This window comes from Protopterus annectens, chromosome 6.part0 (assembly GCF_019279795.1).
Source record: "Protopterus annectens isolate FY-2018-M chromosome 6.part0, PAN1.0, whole genome shotgun sequence".
In the NCBI taxonomy this organism is placed as follows: domain Eukaryota; kingdom Metazoa; phylum Chordata; order Ceratodontiformes; family Protopteridae; genus Protopterus; species Protopterus annectens.
The window spans coordinates 1,668,955,953-1,668,971,465 of NC_056737.1; the positions used below are offsets into that span (position 1 = coordinate 1,668,955,953).

Consider the following 15,513-nt stretch of genomic DNA (forward strand, 5'->3'; position numbering starts at 1 on the left):
TGTGGTGTATTTGCTTGTGCTTAAGGGTTTTTTTTATTTTTTTTCAAGATAGCTATACATATATATATATATATATATATATATATATATATATATATACATACATACATATATTTTTGCCTACCTTTTAGGGGCACCTGACATCTGGGGCAAGAAAAACTGAAGAAAATGGCGTCTGATGCCTCTGATATACCCCTGGCGCTCTGACATCAGGGAAGAAGCAACAGCAACCGACGCCGGACCAAGACTTTGGAATTCTGGCCGACTGCGGGGACCGCCTGATGGCAGGATAACCCCAAGTGTCATGACTGCAGCAGGGTATACACTCGAACATCTACATTTATGGTAGGTACAAAACTGTACTTTCTGACACAACAGAAAAACGTTTAGTCTAACTTTCTTCTAATTTCCTAGCTATTACTACAAAAAAACATACTTCTGAAATAACTTACTTAAGACACAGGCAGAGTGCTGATGAGATGGATATCAAGGGAAAAATGCTTAATAATCTCTGGTTCTCACTGTTTGAATTGAAACTGCAGTTCTGTTAAAACATTACATCATTTGTTTATACCCTTCAAGGAGTTCCCAGGCTACACATTAACTGCATTTACATTATTTTACACCTAGAGCAATAAAGGACATTCCACGTGTAAATTCTGGTCATTAACTTTAGCCTTAAATTAGGCAGGATGCTTACTCCAGACTCATCGACTCCAAATTCTAACTTCAAAGGAATGGACATAAAGTAATTTTAATTTCAAAGGATAAAAAAAAAATGCTTGACTTAGTTTTCCTTACAGCAGATGGCAATGTTGCCACATTTTTGAAATAGCATTTCTTTACATTTAAGACACAAGCCTGTATTTTACATTTATATTTACAAATGCCAGAATTATCAAATTCTATTTGACTAGGCTGGCAGGCTTCACCCCTTCTCTACCAGTCTTCACATCTCTCCCTCCCATCGCCCCCAGAGAACTCAAACGATCCTTGATAAACGCCACTTGAGAGGGTTAGATCTAACTGGGTGTACCTCATCCCATTCTTCCCTATCTTGAGAGCCCATCTGCATTGACATTGCTACTCCCACTGTGGTGCTGCACTGACATTATCATATGCTTGCAACCTCAGACTCCATCTTAGCAACTTGGCATTTTGCTGACTGGCTCTGTTTAACCATGTTAGAGGGTTGTGATCTGTCATAACAGTAAATTTCCTTCCATACAGATAAGGCTGAAGTTTCTGCAGTGCCCACACTATGGCTAGACATTCCTTTTCTACAGCTGCATAGCATTCCTTCCTGGGTTGAAGCCTACGGCTGAGATAAACCACTGGGTGCTCTTCTCTCTCTGAAGAAATCTGGCTAAGTACAGCCCCCACCCCATGGTTTGAAGCATCCACTTGCACAACAAATTATTTGCTATAATCTGGACTGGCTAACACAGGGGGTCCTCCCAAAGCTTCTTTAAGCTTCTGGAATGACTGCTGACATGCTGGGGTCCACACTACCTTATCTGGCCTGTTCTTCCTTGTTAAGTGTGTGAGGGGAGCAGCTATGGTACTCTAACTGGGGACAAACTTTCTGTAATACCCTGCTGTCCCTAAGAATGCCCTCACCTGCTTTTTGGTAACAGGTGCAGGACATGCCTGAATGGCTTCCACTTTGGCAGGTTCTACCTTTATCTTACCACTCCCTACTCTGTCCTAGGTAGGAGACCTCTGCCATACCCACCTGACATTTGCTCGGCTTAATGGTCAACCTTGCCCTCTGTAGTCTGGCCAGCACCTCCCTGACATGCTGAAGGTGCTCTGGCCAGGAATGGCTATAGATGGCAATATCATCTAGGTAAGCAAGGGCAAATCCTCCTGCTAGGATATTATCTGCCAGCCTCTAGAAAGTCTCTGGGGCATTCTTCATCCCAAAGGGCATCTTTGTGAACTCTTACAAACCAAAAGGAGTCACAAAGGCTGACTTCTCTCTAGCACTGATAGTCAAGGGCACCTGCCAGTAACCTTTGGTAAGATCAGTGGTTGTAAGATACTTAGCCCCACCCAGCTGCTCTAAGGCCTCATCTGTCCTAGGCATGGGGTAAGCATCTGACTCTGTGTGACTATTTAATTTCCTGTAATTCACGCAGAACCTGGTGCTGCCATCCTTCTTTGTCACCAGCACCACTGGTGAGGCCTAGGGACTGCTGGACCCTTGAATCACCCGTAGTTCCAACATCTCCTGTTCCTCTTCCCTGAGGGTCTGTCTGACTCTCTCAGGCACCCTACAAGTTCCTGCCTAATAGGCCTTTGGGGTCCTGTATCCACCTGGTGCCGCACCAGGTGGGTGTACCCTGATTTCCCAGTGAACATGTCCCCAAATTCCTGCAACACTGCTCGGATTTCTTTAACTTGGGTAGGAGATAGCTGCTGGGACATTGCTATCCCTTCCACCGAGGTGTTCAGCCCGAGCCTCACTGAGGTGATCAGTCCTCAGATCTCCCTCCGACTCCTCCTGCAGTCCACTGCTAATGCTGAGCACAAGGGCCTCCTTATCACATGGTAAGGTTTCATCATGTTAACATGGTACGATTTGTGCCCCTGCCATCTGCCTAGCAGTTCCACCATGTAGTTAACATCACTTTACCTTTCTTACCTCCTTGTAGGGTCCCTCCCAAGCTGCTTGCAGTTTGTGTCTGACAGGAATGAGAACCATTACCTGCTGCCCCACAGCATACTTTATAGCTCGAGCATTCCTGTCATACCACACCTTTTTCTGCTGTTAGGCTTCTGCCAAGTTCTCCTGGGCCAAGCCTGTGCCTTCTCCTGAGGTTTAGGACATATGCCACAACAGACTCCTTGTGAGATTCACACTCACCTTCCCACTCATCTTGAATTAAATCTAGAAGTCCCCTCACCCTATGGCTATACAGCAACTCAAAGTGTGAAAAACCTGCAGATTCCTGGGGAACTTCTCTGTAAGCAAACAACAGATGGGGAAAATGTTTGCCCCACTCCCTCTTAAACTGATCTGCAAATGCCCGTAGCATGGACTTGATTGTAGAGTTTAACCTCGCAACAAGACGGTTAGTCTGGGAATGGTAGGGGTGGTCTTCATGTGCTTCACCCCACAGGACTTCCACAGAGAAGCCAGCAAGTCTGACATGAAATTGGCACCTCAGTCAGTATTTCTTTTGGGAAACATACCCTGCTGAAAATCTCTAACAAAGCATTTGCAACCTTCTCTGCCTCAATGGAGGACAAAGCAAACGCCTCAGGTTATCATGTAGCATAATCCACTACCATTAGGATATACTTTTTCCCTGTGGAACTTGGGGTACTCAGAGGTCCCCCAATATCCATAGCTACCCTCTGAAATGGCTCCTCAATCACAGGCAAAGACATCAAAGGAGCTTTCACCTTGTCTCCTGCCTTGCCTACCTTTTGGCACTGCTCACAGGTCCTGCAGTACCCTGTTACATCTCTGGAAATTCCAGGCCAATAGAAGTTCTGCATAATACGCCTCTTTGTACGTTTTATGCCCATATGACCTGCAAAGGAAATATAATGGGCTGTGGCTAGAAGTGCCAGATGGTAGGCTCTAGGCACTACCAACTGCTGTACTCTCACCTTCTAGCCCTCCCTCAGGGGTCCACTCTCTGTATAGTAATGCTTTGTTCTAGTGTACAGATTCCCCTTCCCTTGAGAATCAGGTGCCTCCCTAGCTACCTGCCTCAGGCCTTGCAATGTAAGGTCTGAGAGCTGAGCCTGTCTCCACTCTCCCCTTGTTAACCCTTCCCAGTTCCCCTTCCACAGGAAGTCTGGCATCCTCTGAGAGTGGTGCCTCAGCGTCGGCCCGGGTGGTACTACTCACCTCTACCTTTGCAGTCACACTCTGTCCAAGGGACCATCAGTACCCACAAGCAGCTGTGGCTCACCTTCAGTTTCACTGCTACAGATTAGCTCCCTCCCTGTAGTAACCACCTCACCAGTCCTGGCTGCAAGTATGCAGTGTGTCTGGGTCTTTCCCAGGCTACCAAACCCACATGCTTGTCTCCAAGCCTGACTGCATGTAACTGCACAAGCACACAGGGTACTGCAGTATCAAAATCATTCCCTATCAGGGCATCTGTAAGTATATCCTCAAACACACCTTCTTGCTGGCTTCCTTTTCCACCCTCCCAGTCAAGGTGAACCCTAGCCAAAGGTATTTGGAATGGGATCCCTCCTAAAGCCCTGACTGGAGTAGACTGCCCAGGCAAGTAGTGCTCCTCTGTAACCATTGCAGGCTTTACAATTCTTGTATCAGAGGCTGTCTCTCTCTTGGTAATGGCCTCTTTGCCATTCAGTACAATAGGATATAGCCTCTTGTGGCATTTTGGTACCCTAGTTGTCCCAAGACAAGCTACTATTGGCATTTTGTCTTTCCCACTTACTGGCTCCTTCACCTTTGGTTCCCCACTTTGCCTCCGTGGACACCTGTATGCCACATGGCCCCACTGATTGCATTCAAATCATTTCACCCTAGGTCCTGGATGTGTATCTGAACTAATGGCTTCCCTTGCTACTGGCAGATTCTGTTGTGGCAGTCTGTGCTGCCCACCATGGGTTCCTTTAGTCCCATGAGCAGTACTGGGGGTCCCCTTCCTGTGCAGGGCTGCCCTGCATGCCAGGTATAGGTCTCCCTTCTTCCCCAACTCATCTCAAGTAGCACATTGTCGTATCAGCTAAACAGATCATCATGTCCTCAGGCAAAGTGCTAAGGGCTTGTTCCCTCACCAAAAGGTCTGCCAGCCCTTCAAAAGTGGTGACCTGACATCCACTCACCCAGCTATGAAAGTAAGTGCTCAGTTCAGCAACATATTCGCACACACTTTTATCTGCCTTGCGTCTATGCTCAGGAAACATTTTCCTATACATTTCAGGTCTTAGCGTAAAACACACTAAAAGACTTTCTTTTTTTACAGCAGTATAATCAAAACAGACAGGCATTTTTGATAAAAAAAAAAAAAAAAAAAAAAAAAGTTACAGCTTTCCCATGGAGTGTAAGGGGGTCAGGATCTGTACCCAGAGCCTTTGGTCAACACTGTACTGTTTGCATACCCTCTCAAACATCTGAATGAAACTATCAAAATTATCCCCCTCTTTAAATTGTGGAAGAAATTTACTGACCTGTTGCGCTTCTGGGGTCCAGTTACTCCCTTCCCCATTACCTCCATGACTCTGACGAAGAGTCAGCATTTCCCCCTCATGCCTCCTCTGACGCTTCTTTTCTTCGGATTCTATCTCCAAATGCCTGGCCTCCAACTCAAGTCTCTAGCTCCAGCTGGATTTTTAAGTCCACTGCAGAAAGGTTGATCTGTCCATTCTCCGAGGGAATTGTATCTCCACTGCCAGTCTGATTGTCCTTCGCAGAAAGGTTGAGCTGTCCATTCTACAAGGGTATTGCATCTCCACTGCCAGTCTGATTGTCCTCTTGGATGCTGTTTTCTGATGCAGCTGTAACCAAGGCTGCAGTCGGGTCTTCCTTAGTCAGGTTCCCATGTACCAGTCCCCTAGCCTGGCACATCTCCACCAGCTTGGCTCCTTATCAGCTTTCCATACTCCTCTGCTGTCATGCTGCCTGCTCACCCTGACTGACTAAGCTAACAAAAGAAATAAAACAGTTGTGATCTGAACTCTTGAGTATTCACTGCATGGCCTATTTAGAGTACAAAACAGCTTCAGAGATCACTGTACATAAGCTACAGGATTCACTCTACCCACACCACTACAAGCCAATTAGTTTGCCAACTAATAAGTGATGTGGATGTCCACCGCCTCCACAAGTGTGAAGTGGGTCCCACCACGTGATGGCCATTCCCTGGCCCAGCAATCAAGGAGCCTCAATCCTCACCACTAACCAGAGTGGGCGTCTCATATAAGAGAAAAGGATAACAAGTAAAGTAAAATTTCCCTTAAGTGCACACAGAGATCACAGTCAATCTGGGGCTGGTTGCTCCCTTGCTCCCCAGGTTGCCAATAAGACTCCCCAGTGGCACAGTTATAGGGTCCAGATCTCAGCCTAGCTGGCAAGCTAAATCCTCCAGTACCCTCTGTCCAACCAGTGTTTCGTGTCCCTGCCCAAGTAGCTGACACACACACACACACACACACACACACACACACACACACACACACACACACACACACACACACACACTTTGAGATTAGTATCTATACAACTTTATAGACACTCCTGGGAAAGGCTGAGACAAATTATTCAGCTGTGCCCCTTTACCCAGACTAAACGGTAGTAATCACTGCCACCACCAGCTAATAATTGTCAGCTACCCAAAGGCCCTGAAAAGGGTGTCCAATTATTACTGTGCAATATTATTATCCAATACTAGTGTAACTTAAGCAATCTTAATGCTTTGGAAGGGCTTATTACAGGATCCCTTATAAGCATGCAATTTACTGTAGAGCTTAACTATCTCTACATAAACCAACCACAGGTAAAAGATTTTAAAATATTTAATAATAAATAATTAAAACACAAGACAATACTACTACACCACAGTGCTATTCAAGAGTTCAGAGATCACACAAACTTAAAATAAATCAGTAGTACAGTTCTGACATAACAGAAAAACACTTAGTGTAACTTTTTTCTAATTTTCTAGCTATTACTACAAAAAGCATACTTCTGAAATAACTTAAGAGACAGGCAGAGTGCTGATGAGATGGATATCAGGACAAAAATGCTTAATAATCTCTGGTTCTCACTGTTTAAATTTAAGTTGCAGTTCTGCTAAAACATTACATCATTTGTTTACACCCTTCCTGGAGTTCCCAGGCTACACATTAATTTTATTTACATAGAGCAATAAAGGACATTCCACGTGTAAATTCTGGTGATTAACTTTATCCTTAAAACAATTGGCAGGATGCTTACTCCAGACTCATCGACTCCAAATTCTAACTTCAAAGGAATGGACATAAAGTAATTTTAATTTTAAAGGACCAAAAAGAAATGCTTGACTTAGTTTTCCTTACAGCAGATGGCAATATTGCCACATTATTGAAACAGCATTTCTTTACATTTAAGACACAAGCCTGTATTTTACATTTATATTTACAAATGCCAGAATTGTGTATCAAATTCTGTTTGACTAGGCTGGCAGGCTTCACCCCTTCTCTACCAGTCTTCACACTCTTGCACATTTTTCTTTTTTTATGTAAGTGATTGTACATAGAACAGTATGAGTTATGATTGGTCCTCCCCTCTCATAACCCTTTACATGTTTTCGTCATGGAAACAAAGATTCACCTTGAGAGTGAAGCTTCCAAAGTGAATTTTTTTTGCTGTTCTCCTGTCAAAAACTGAGGTTTATGATTGTATCTGACTGTAATCATGGTGTTGTGTTTGAGACATGGATGCCAAGAAATTCTCCTTGAGAACGAATATGTCTGTTGCAGGAAGACATTTTCTTTTTGGTATTCCCTAACCAAATCCCTGCTGCTTCACTACGTTCATATAAGATTTGTCTGAATAGTAGTAGTTACGGAAAGTGTTTTTCCTAAAGTAAGGTAATGGACAAGGGTAGGTTTACCAGGCATTAGTAAGGTTGGGCAGCCCCCCACTCTACCTTACTAATGTCAGCTAATTCTAACTCTTCCCCTGCCTGCAACCTGATCCCTACAACTTTAACATAAAACAACACTTTTTGTAGTACTACCATTACACAAAACACTCGAGACACACCACACACTAGACCACACACACAACTTTAAATACATCCCCTTCCCTATCCTTTCCTGTAGTTCTAACTTGAGAATACCCATTACAAACACCCTCAGATATTTACCACATTAAATCTATTCTCTTCACCCTACTGTTAACCCTAACCTGCATTCTCTTATGTACACACTCCTTACACCCTAATGCCAAAAGTGTATGGTATAGCCAAAACCTTTGTCATGAAACCCAAAACACAGCTACCTAGCACAGTGCAATTTCCTCCTTCCAAAACCTGCAACACTAATACGAAACTCCCTACAACCAGCCCATATTTGACCATTAGATATTTGTGGGTGCATGGGTGTGGGTGTGGGGTGTGTGGGCGTGTGTGACCAAGGCCATTGACTAGGGCGAATCTCTGTACACAGCATATCTCAACCTGGCAAACACTTTCAACACAATCCCAAATTCAAGCATTACCGATAATAAAGAACTTAGTAAGCTAAATGGAAACCCCTTCATTGTAAGATGGGTTTCCAACTGGCTCACAAATTGGACAGGTTCAGGTCAAAACTAAGATGACTGCAAACTAGGTGCAATCATTGAATCCACAAATGGTGTCCGTATACAAATGCAGACTAATGACTGGTGTATTAGTCATGGTCTCAAACTGAATGCAAAGAAATGCATCATCATTCCCTTTGGCATAAACAATGTCCCCCTCACACTGTCAAATCAGCAGTACCCCAAGTGCCCATGAAGTGGTAAGGGATCTGGGATCACAAGTGGACTGCGACCTTAACTTCAACCACCATGTGTCTACTGTAGTAAAGAAAGCTTTCTACATAGTACACTTGATTAGTAAAGGCATCTCCTCGAGAGCAAAAGAAGTTGTACCCCCCCCATACTCTGCACTTAACAGGCCCTTAATTGAGTATAACGCCCCATTTGGCATGTACCATACTAATCACCTGTAGCAATTAGAAAGCCCTCAGAGTTTTCTAACAGAGCTCAAGAGGCTGCAGCACATACCTTACACAGACCAACTAAAGTCCCTGTCACTGTACTCCATATTGTATAAACTTTAGGGGAGACTTATGCCTGGCCTACAAAACAATCCAAGACCTAAACCTAATGAACTTGCTGCATATCCGTAAATCAAATGGGACTAGCACTACCCATTCCAGGGACTTACATTTGGCCTGTGACTTAAATAGGACATGCTGGAGGGACAGATTTATCTGAGTGACTGCCGCATCTTTGGAACAGGCTACCAGTTCATGTGAAACAGAGCAACTCTTATGACATTGTTTAAGAGAAGCCTGGATGAGTGGATGGGGCACCATTAGCAAGCTGCTTCTTGCGGTCCAGTGGTGCACGGTTTGATTCCCTTGGCCTCTGTTGTCTTAAGTGTGTGACTGAGCAAGTCATTTAACCAGACACTGCTTTTGGGCATTGTCAAAAAAAGCTCCATGGAGATCAGTGCTCTACCCCAGAAAACTAATACAAAAAAAATAAATAAATGTTTAATAATAACTACTGTAGTTGTGCTTTCGCATGCATGATTTTACACAAATTGTTGCATTACATTCAAGGATAGTAGCATTATTCATTTGCATATTTACACGAGTTACTTAACTTTCTCTGTATCTTTATGGCTGTACATTGCTAAACATAGCTTGAATTTTAGTAGCATAGCTTAGGCACCAGTTTCTTGGATATGTCCTAGCTCTCCTGTATTTACTCCTGAGGTGTGCTTTCAAGAACTTCATGAAACAGCTTGCTAGTTTTTTTGTATTTTATGTGGTAAAGTATTCAGTGCTATGGGGCAGTTTTTTAGAAGGCTCTTTCTGTTGCCTTGGGATATTGGGTGTTTGCTAGCTGTAGGTTGTCCAGATTTTTTAATGCAGGTATATCCATGGGACAGCACATGGATAATTAGCATTGGCAGTTCCCCTGGAATGTTTCATTGTCCTACAAAGTGGCCAGCAAGACAAGCCAATGCAGTAATTCTTCCAGCCATGGCAGTCACTGCAGTGAGCCTGTCTCTGAGTTAGAAAGGATTACTGCAAGAGGCTGGCCACTTGTGTTGAGGCTTACAGCTCAGGGTAATACTTTCTTAACCCCAGGAAAGGTCTGTTGAAATAAAAAGTTGTTGGTTTATTTTGTTAGTCAAGAAAGCAGTATAAAGAAATGGAAATAAAAAAAAGAGCTTGACATTGCTGAGGTGCTAAAATGTATTAGAAATGAGAGGCAGAACTCAGATCAATAGAAAGAGGTAAGAGCATGTAAATTCAGTAAACTGAATTTGTAGGCCCTGGATGTGCATTCTGAATACACAAATGCTTAGAGCTACTACATTTGTTTCCAAAGATAATGATCTAGAAAACCCCATAACATAGATATGATTGAAGCTTGTATTTGATTTCTTTTACTGTATTATATTTGTAATTGCTGGTAAAGGGCAGATCTGTGTTGTACAACAAATAAGGGGAAAAGGAGCTAAAATAATAAAGAAAATGGATCTCCTATTGGTGAAAGAATGTAAGTACGCCATGCTTGAGGACTGCATAGTATGCATCAATCAGCACTGATTAACTGATCTTTGTACATGTTCATTCTAATAATGTAAAATGTTTTTAAAAATTCATCAACAAACCTATTATACAATTCTTCCTCTAAAACGTGCACGCTGATTGGCCATCCCAACCAGCGTGCTCGTTGTAAATCCCTCAATATACTAACGGAAAAAGGTCCGGTTGCCCGGACTTTTTCCGTTAGTATAAAACAGTCTCGCTATGTTAAAAGAGTAACATAGCGACACAGGTTTAAAAAAAGCAACGCAAATCTCCGTTGCTTTTTTAAAGCTGTCTTGCTATGTTAAACTCCTTTAACATAGCGACACAGTGTAAAGCAACGGAGATCTTGCGATCTCCGTTTTTTTAAATGTCTGCTATGTTAAATGGGTTTAACATATGAGACAGCTTTAAAATAAGTAACGGAGATCTCCGCTTGCTTATTTTAAAGCTGTCTCGCTATGTTAAACCCATTTAACATAGCGAACAGTAAAAAGCAACAGAGATCTTGCATTCTCCGTTGCTTTTGCCCACAGCTCTGATGTACTGCGAGGCATGCGCAGTACATCAGAACTGCCGCTGAATACCAGACAGCTGCGGAAGGGCAGCAAAGAGGTATTATACAATGCCATTATTTAAGAAAAGTAATTATTTCTTTTCTTAAATAATGTCATTAATATAATAACTCACTTCTGGGTGTAATGGATTTAACCACGGTTGTCTTTGTTTGGTCCCTCGGGCTTCGCCCTCGGGACCAAACCACGCCAACCGTGGTTAAATCCCGCATTACCCACACCCAGGCGTGGGTTATTGCTATAATAATCTGAGAGTCACATTGGATGGATGTATCCTCAAGTTTAAAAAAAACATCTAAATAGATTTGTGTATTGACCGTATCTTGATTTCTTCAAACAGTGTACATGTAAACGTTTTAACAGTGTTGAGTTATTTTAACAATGCTGCTGTAGGCTAAGACAAATTTCTAACTAATCAAAGAGCCAGGAATGCCAGCCAAAGAGCTACGGATTACAAACCTCTGTTCTAGATAGTTTTCTTTCTCTCTCTCTCGTTTTTTTTTGTCATATGCAACAGTTTTGTGGTTTTCTTTTCTGTGAATATGTAATCACTATTTTATATTTGCTGTTTAGATTTCAACATATATTTTTAGAAAAATTGTTTTCTTCATTTTTTAAGGTTGGTGTTTACTTTTATGACAATGGACATGGAGTGCTTGAAGACAATGACATCTATAATCACATGTACTCAGGTGTTCAGATAAGGTAAAACCTGTTATAGATCTTTTTTAAAGATGTGGCCCACTTTATTGCCCACTGTTTCGTCTAACCTACTGCTTTTAAGATTTGTGTGTGGTATAATTTACTTGCCACTGAGTGTGTTTATCTGGCCATATTTTGTACTGTTAATCTTTTATAGGCACTTTTTAGGGGAGGGAGAGTTTTGGTGAAGGTGTGGCAGATCAGTTGGTATATATGAGTTCATTTCATTTATATGCTTTGGTTAAAAAACAAAGGAAATGTTAGGCTGGGACAGCTTAGTAATGCAGGACAGTTGTTATGGGTCAGTAAGGCCCCTAGGGTCACTTAGCTTGCCCAAATCCCTGCTGATCAGATAACTGCAGATCATTCTCAAGAAACAGCTTAGTTTATTGCCATTGTATGAACTGGCTTGCATCTGTCTAAAATATTCATGGATTTCCTGATTTGAGACTGCTTCTCCCCCAAAAAGGTCTCAATCCTCTGCTGCCCATTTTGTAAATTAAAATTCTTTCTCTTAGCAAATGGCCACTCTGTGTATTTTTCATTCTCTTGTATCCCTTTTGTAAAAGGGATTCCTTTGATTTCCTACAGTGTTTCAGGCTCTCACTTGTATTTTTTTAACAGAGTTAATGTAGTTTGTTTCTTCTGGTGCAGTTTATTGGACACCATTTTATATTAATTTCTCATTTCTGTATCCTTGCAAGAATTAGGCCTCCTGAACTGCATATATTATTCTATATGAGGTTTGTAGACTGTATAGATTTTCAGTTTCTACCATTTGCTGTAATTAAAATAAATGTTACATACATGTAGATATAAAATGTGTATATGTAACATGTTATATTTATTGTATACATTATTATATTTCCTGTTTCCTTATTGTGTGTATTTGTGTGTTCATTTAACTTTATATTAGGGTGTGCGTGTTGTGCACGTGTGTGTGTTCGTATGTGTGTGTGTGTATATATATATATATATATATATATATATATATATATATGTATGTGTGTATATATGTGTATGTGCATAGAAATAACATTTATTATTGTTTTCTTTTATCTGCAAACTTTCTAAACCATGCCTTACTTTTACCCTCCTGATATCTTTTTTTAATTCCGTAATTTTGTCATTCTTCCAGTACTAAAACAAGTTATGGGGAAAGGAACATAGTTGTCCAGCTCCTGTCATTACATTAATTTCCTCAGTTGTGTTCTTGCTAACTCAAATATCTGTTTGGGTCGTCTTATTCTTGTTGTAGTCCAGTTCCCAAACTTATCTTCAGCACTTTGTATGCTACTTTATACATAAAATGCTATTCATCTGAGGCAGAAACATTTTTAAAGATCAAATGCTACTGGACTTGCTTTATCATTTTTTTAAGCCCACTTTGAGCTTTAAGAAACTAGCAAGCATATAGCAGTGGTGTATCCCTTTCAGTCATTAACAAAGCCTCTTTGTCCTTTGTGTTAATTTTAGCAATATTTTATGTAAGATATTAGCTAACACAATAGCCATTGATTTTTATGTATAATTCTTGTTCCCTGATCTTTTAAATTCTCTTCATCATTAGGCAAGACTAGTCCCTTTTTTGTAGCTGTGTTGAGTAGTTTATCAAATATTCCACTTGTATGTTTTGACCATCCCAATTAGTCATATTTTGATAATGCTGTTTTTATTGTTTCCTTAATACCAGTCTCCTAAAATGAACTTACTTTGTTGGTTTATATTTCCTCATAGAATTATATAAATTTAAACATTTTCCCTGGGATTCATCAAGCTCTCTATGCAAGAATGGTGTTATTCCTGCACAGAGCGTTTTGTGGCCATATAGGACAGCAACCCGCCCTGCATGTTCATGAGGGCGTGCTGCTGTCTACACTAGATGGCCATGAAACTAGAATGAGCACAGGGGGTGTGTCCATGCAGTGCACTTTTAAGCCATATTGCCATAATATTAGAGTGTAGCTCTAATATTATGCCAGTATTTCAATGTCCATGGACACCGAAATGAAACCTGCAAAGAAGAAAGCAATACAGGGGCTGTGTCACAGCTTCTTTGACACACCCCCTGTACTGCTAAAGTGCTGTACGACACTACTGCATCCTGCAGAAGCAGGAAATGTGTGCAAATGCACACACATACCTTCAACTGTACAGATTCTCGCAGAATGCCAAATTTTAGCCTCATATATTTAGTCCACTCTCCATAAAAGAATGGTTTTCTGGCAAATTAATGATTTGCACTGAAGTCCAAAGTTGGAAAATATGAGACATTTGAGTCTCCGACATTATACCCTTCAGAAAAGTCATGCCAATGCAAAGCCTGTTCTGTCAACTTTCTAAGCTGGCAAGAGCAGTATCTAAAATCTGTCCCTATCTGTCCCCCCATCATGTCACACTTTGTCCAGATGTCCTGCCATAAGAGGCAGAAAGCAATGTACATACCCTAAAGATAAATAAAAACAGAACACCATTTTAACTTTTTTTTTCCCTGTTCCCAATAAAGTTTTAGCGTAGCTGAGGAGGTGTGAGCACTGTGCAGCTATGCAGAGCAGAGTGTTAACATCCAAAGGAGCTAAATAGAAATATACAGCCAGAATACTCAAAGTGGAATAGTGTAGTGGTTAGAGCTTTCGCTTAACCTTCAGACAGTCAAAGTTTAAGCCCCAATGCAGTTCATTCATTTTCATATGTGAAACAGGGCTAAAATGTATCTTTTTATAAATAGGTAGTGAATAATATGTATTTGTTGGCCAGGGTAATGTAGCAGGTTCAAATATGAGGTGTCAGTGTTGTACAGATGTGAAACACACATATAAACACAAGTGTCCCATACAGTACAGCTACAAAAGAATGTAATATAATGAAAGCACATAGAGGGATGTCATGGAAGGGAAACATACATTATCATAAGATGGCATTAAGAAGGAATCAATCCCACAGTCCTGATAGTCCATAAATTGAAAGATGATCATCGCTTAATTGTATTCAGCTATACTTATTAGGAGTAAATGGTGCTTAAACTGTAATGTTTACCAATAATTAGCGCAGGTCTGGCATCACCATGCTGACTTAAAGTGAAGGAAAAGGGACCTCTTGGAGCAGTGGGTCCAAGATGCTCGGGCATGGAATGTCGCAACGGTGTGCAAGTGCCACTATCAATTCTCATGCATCAAAGTCCAGCCTAAATATGACATAGAAAGGTATGCATAAATGTTTCTCTATCTCCTATACGGCTGCAGAAGAGAGGGTTGTAAACTTGGAAGTCCATGCCAGTAGATTGCTAAGGCTGCATCGCAAGACTGATGAGTACAATCTAGCTAGCAGTAGTCAGGGCGAATAAGTAGAATGCAGTAGAATGTCACCTGCCAGTAGTTAGTAATGTCTACTGTTTGTACTGAATAAACAAGACATTAACAGAGTAATACTGATGTACAGGATATATATCAGTAAAAGTGTAGCAGTAACCTGTCAGTAAAACTCTAAACACCAGACTGTTGTGTGTACTTTGGTATATGGTAGTTTGAATGTAGATGTAATGTTGACGTTAACAGATTAGCTGTAAGAAATGTTCCATGCACCAGGATCTGGTCCCCGAATAGTAATACTGTGTTAACAATTGATGATCTTCATGTTTCACTGTTGCAGTCATCACACTTGGTTTATCTGCCTGCAGGTAGCCCTCAGTCAGTCCGAATGCCAGAGTCTTAAGATTTCTGCGTCGGATGCTGTTGCCTCTTCCATGATGTCAAGTCGTCAGGGGTATAAAACAGGCAGCCGATGCCATTACATCAGTCTGTCTTGCCGAGAAGGAACCCGAAGCAGAATCAGTTCAAGTGCTGGTCGGCCGCTACCTGAAATTTTCATTTTTCGAGTTTCAAACCTGAAGTCTTCTAAAGCTAAGTACCCCGTTGGGGATCCTTTTTTCTTGCTCTAACCAATGTCA

General features: G+C 41.5%; 1 protein-coding gene across 3 annotated transcripts in view; it reads left to right on the top strand.

Moving 5' to 3' along the window:
- The window catches only part of FBXO11 (F-box protein 11), a 2,134,039-nt gene that overhangs the window by 1,315,386 nt on the left and 803,140 nt on the right, over positions 1-15,513 (top strand). For all 3 annotated transcript variants that reach the window (XM_044075082.1, XM_044075080.1, XM_044075081.1), the window contains exon 16: positions 11,485-11,570. In XM_044075082.1, coding sequence (XP_043931017.1) covers positions 11,485-11,570 — 86 coding nt within the window. The remainder of the gene's footprint in view (positions 1-11,484; positions 11,571-15,513) is intronic.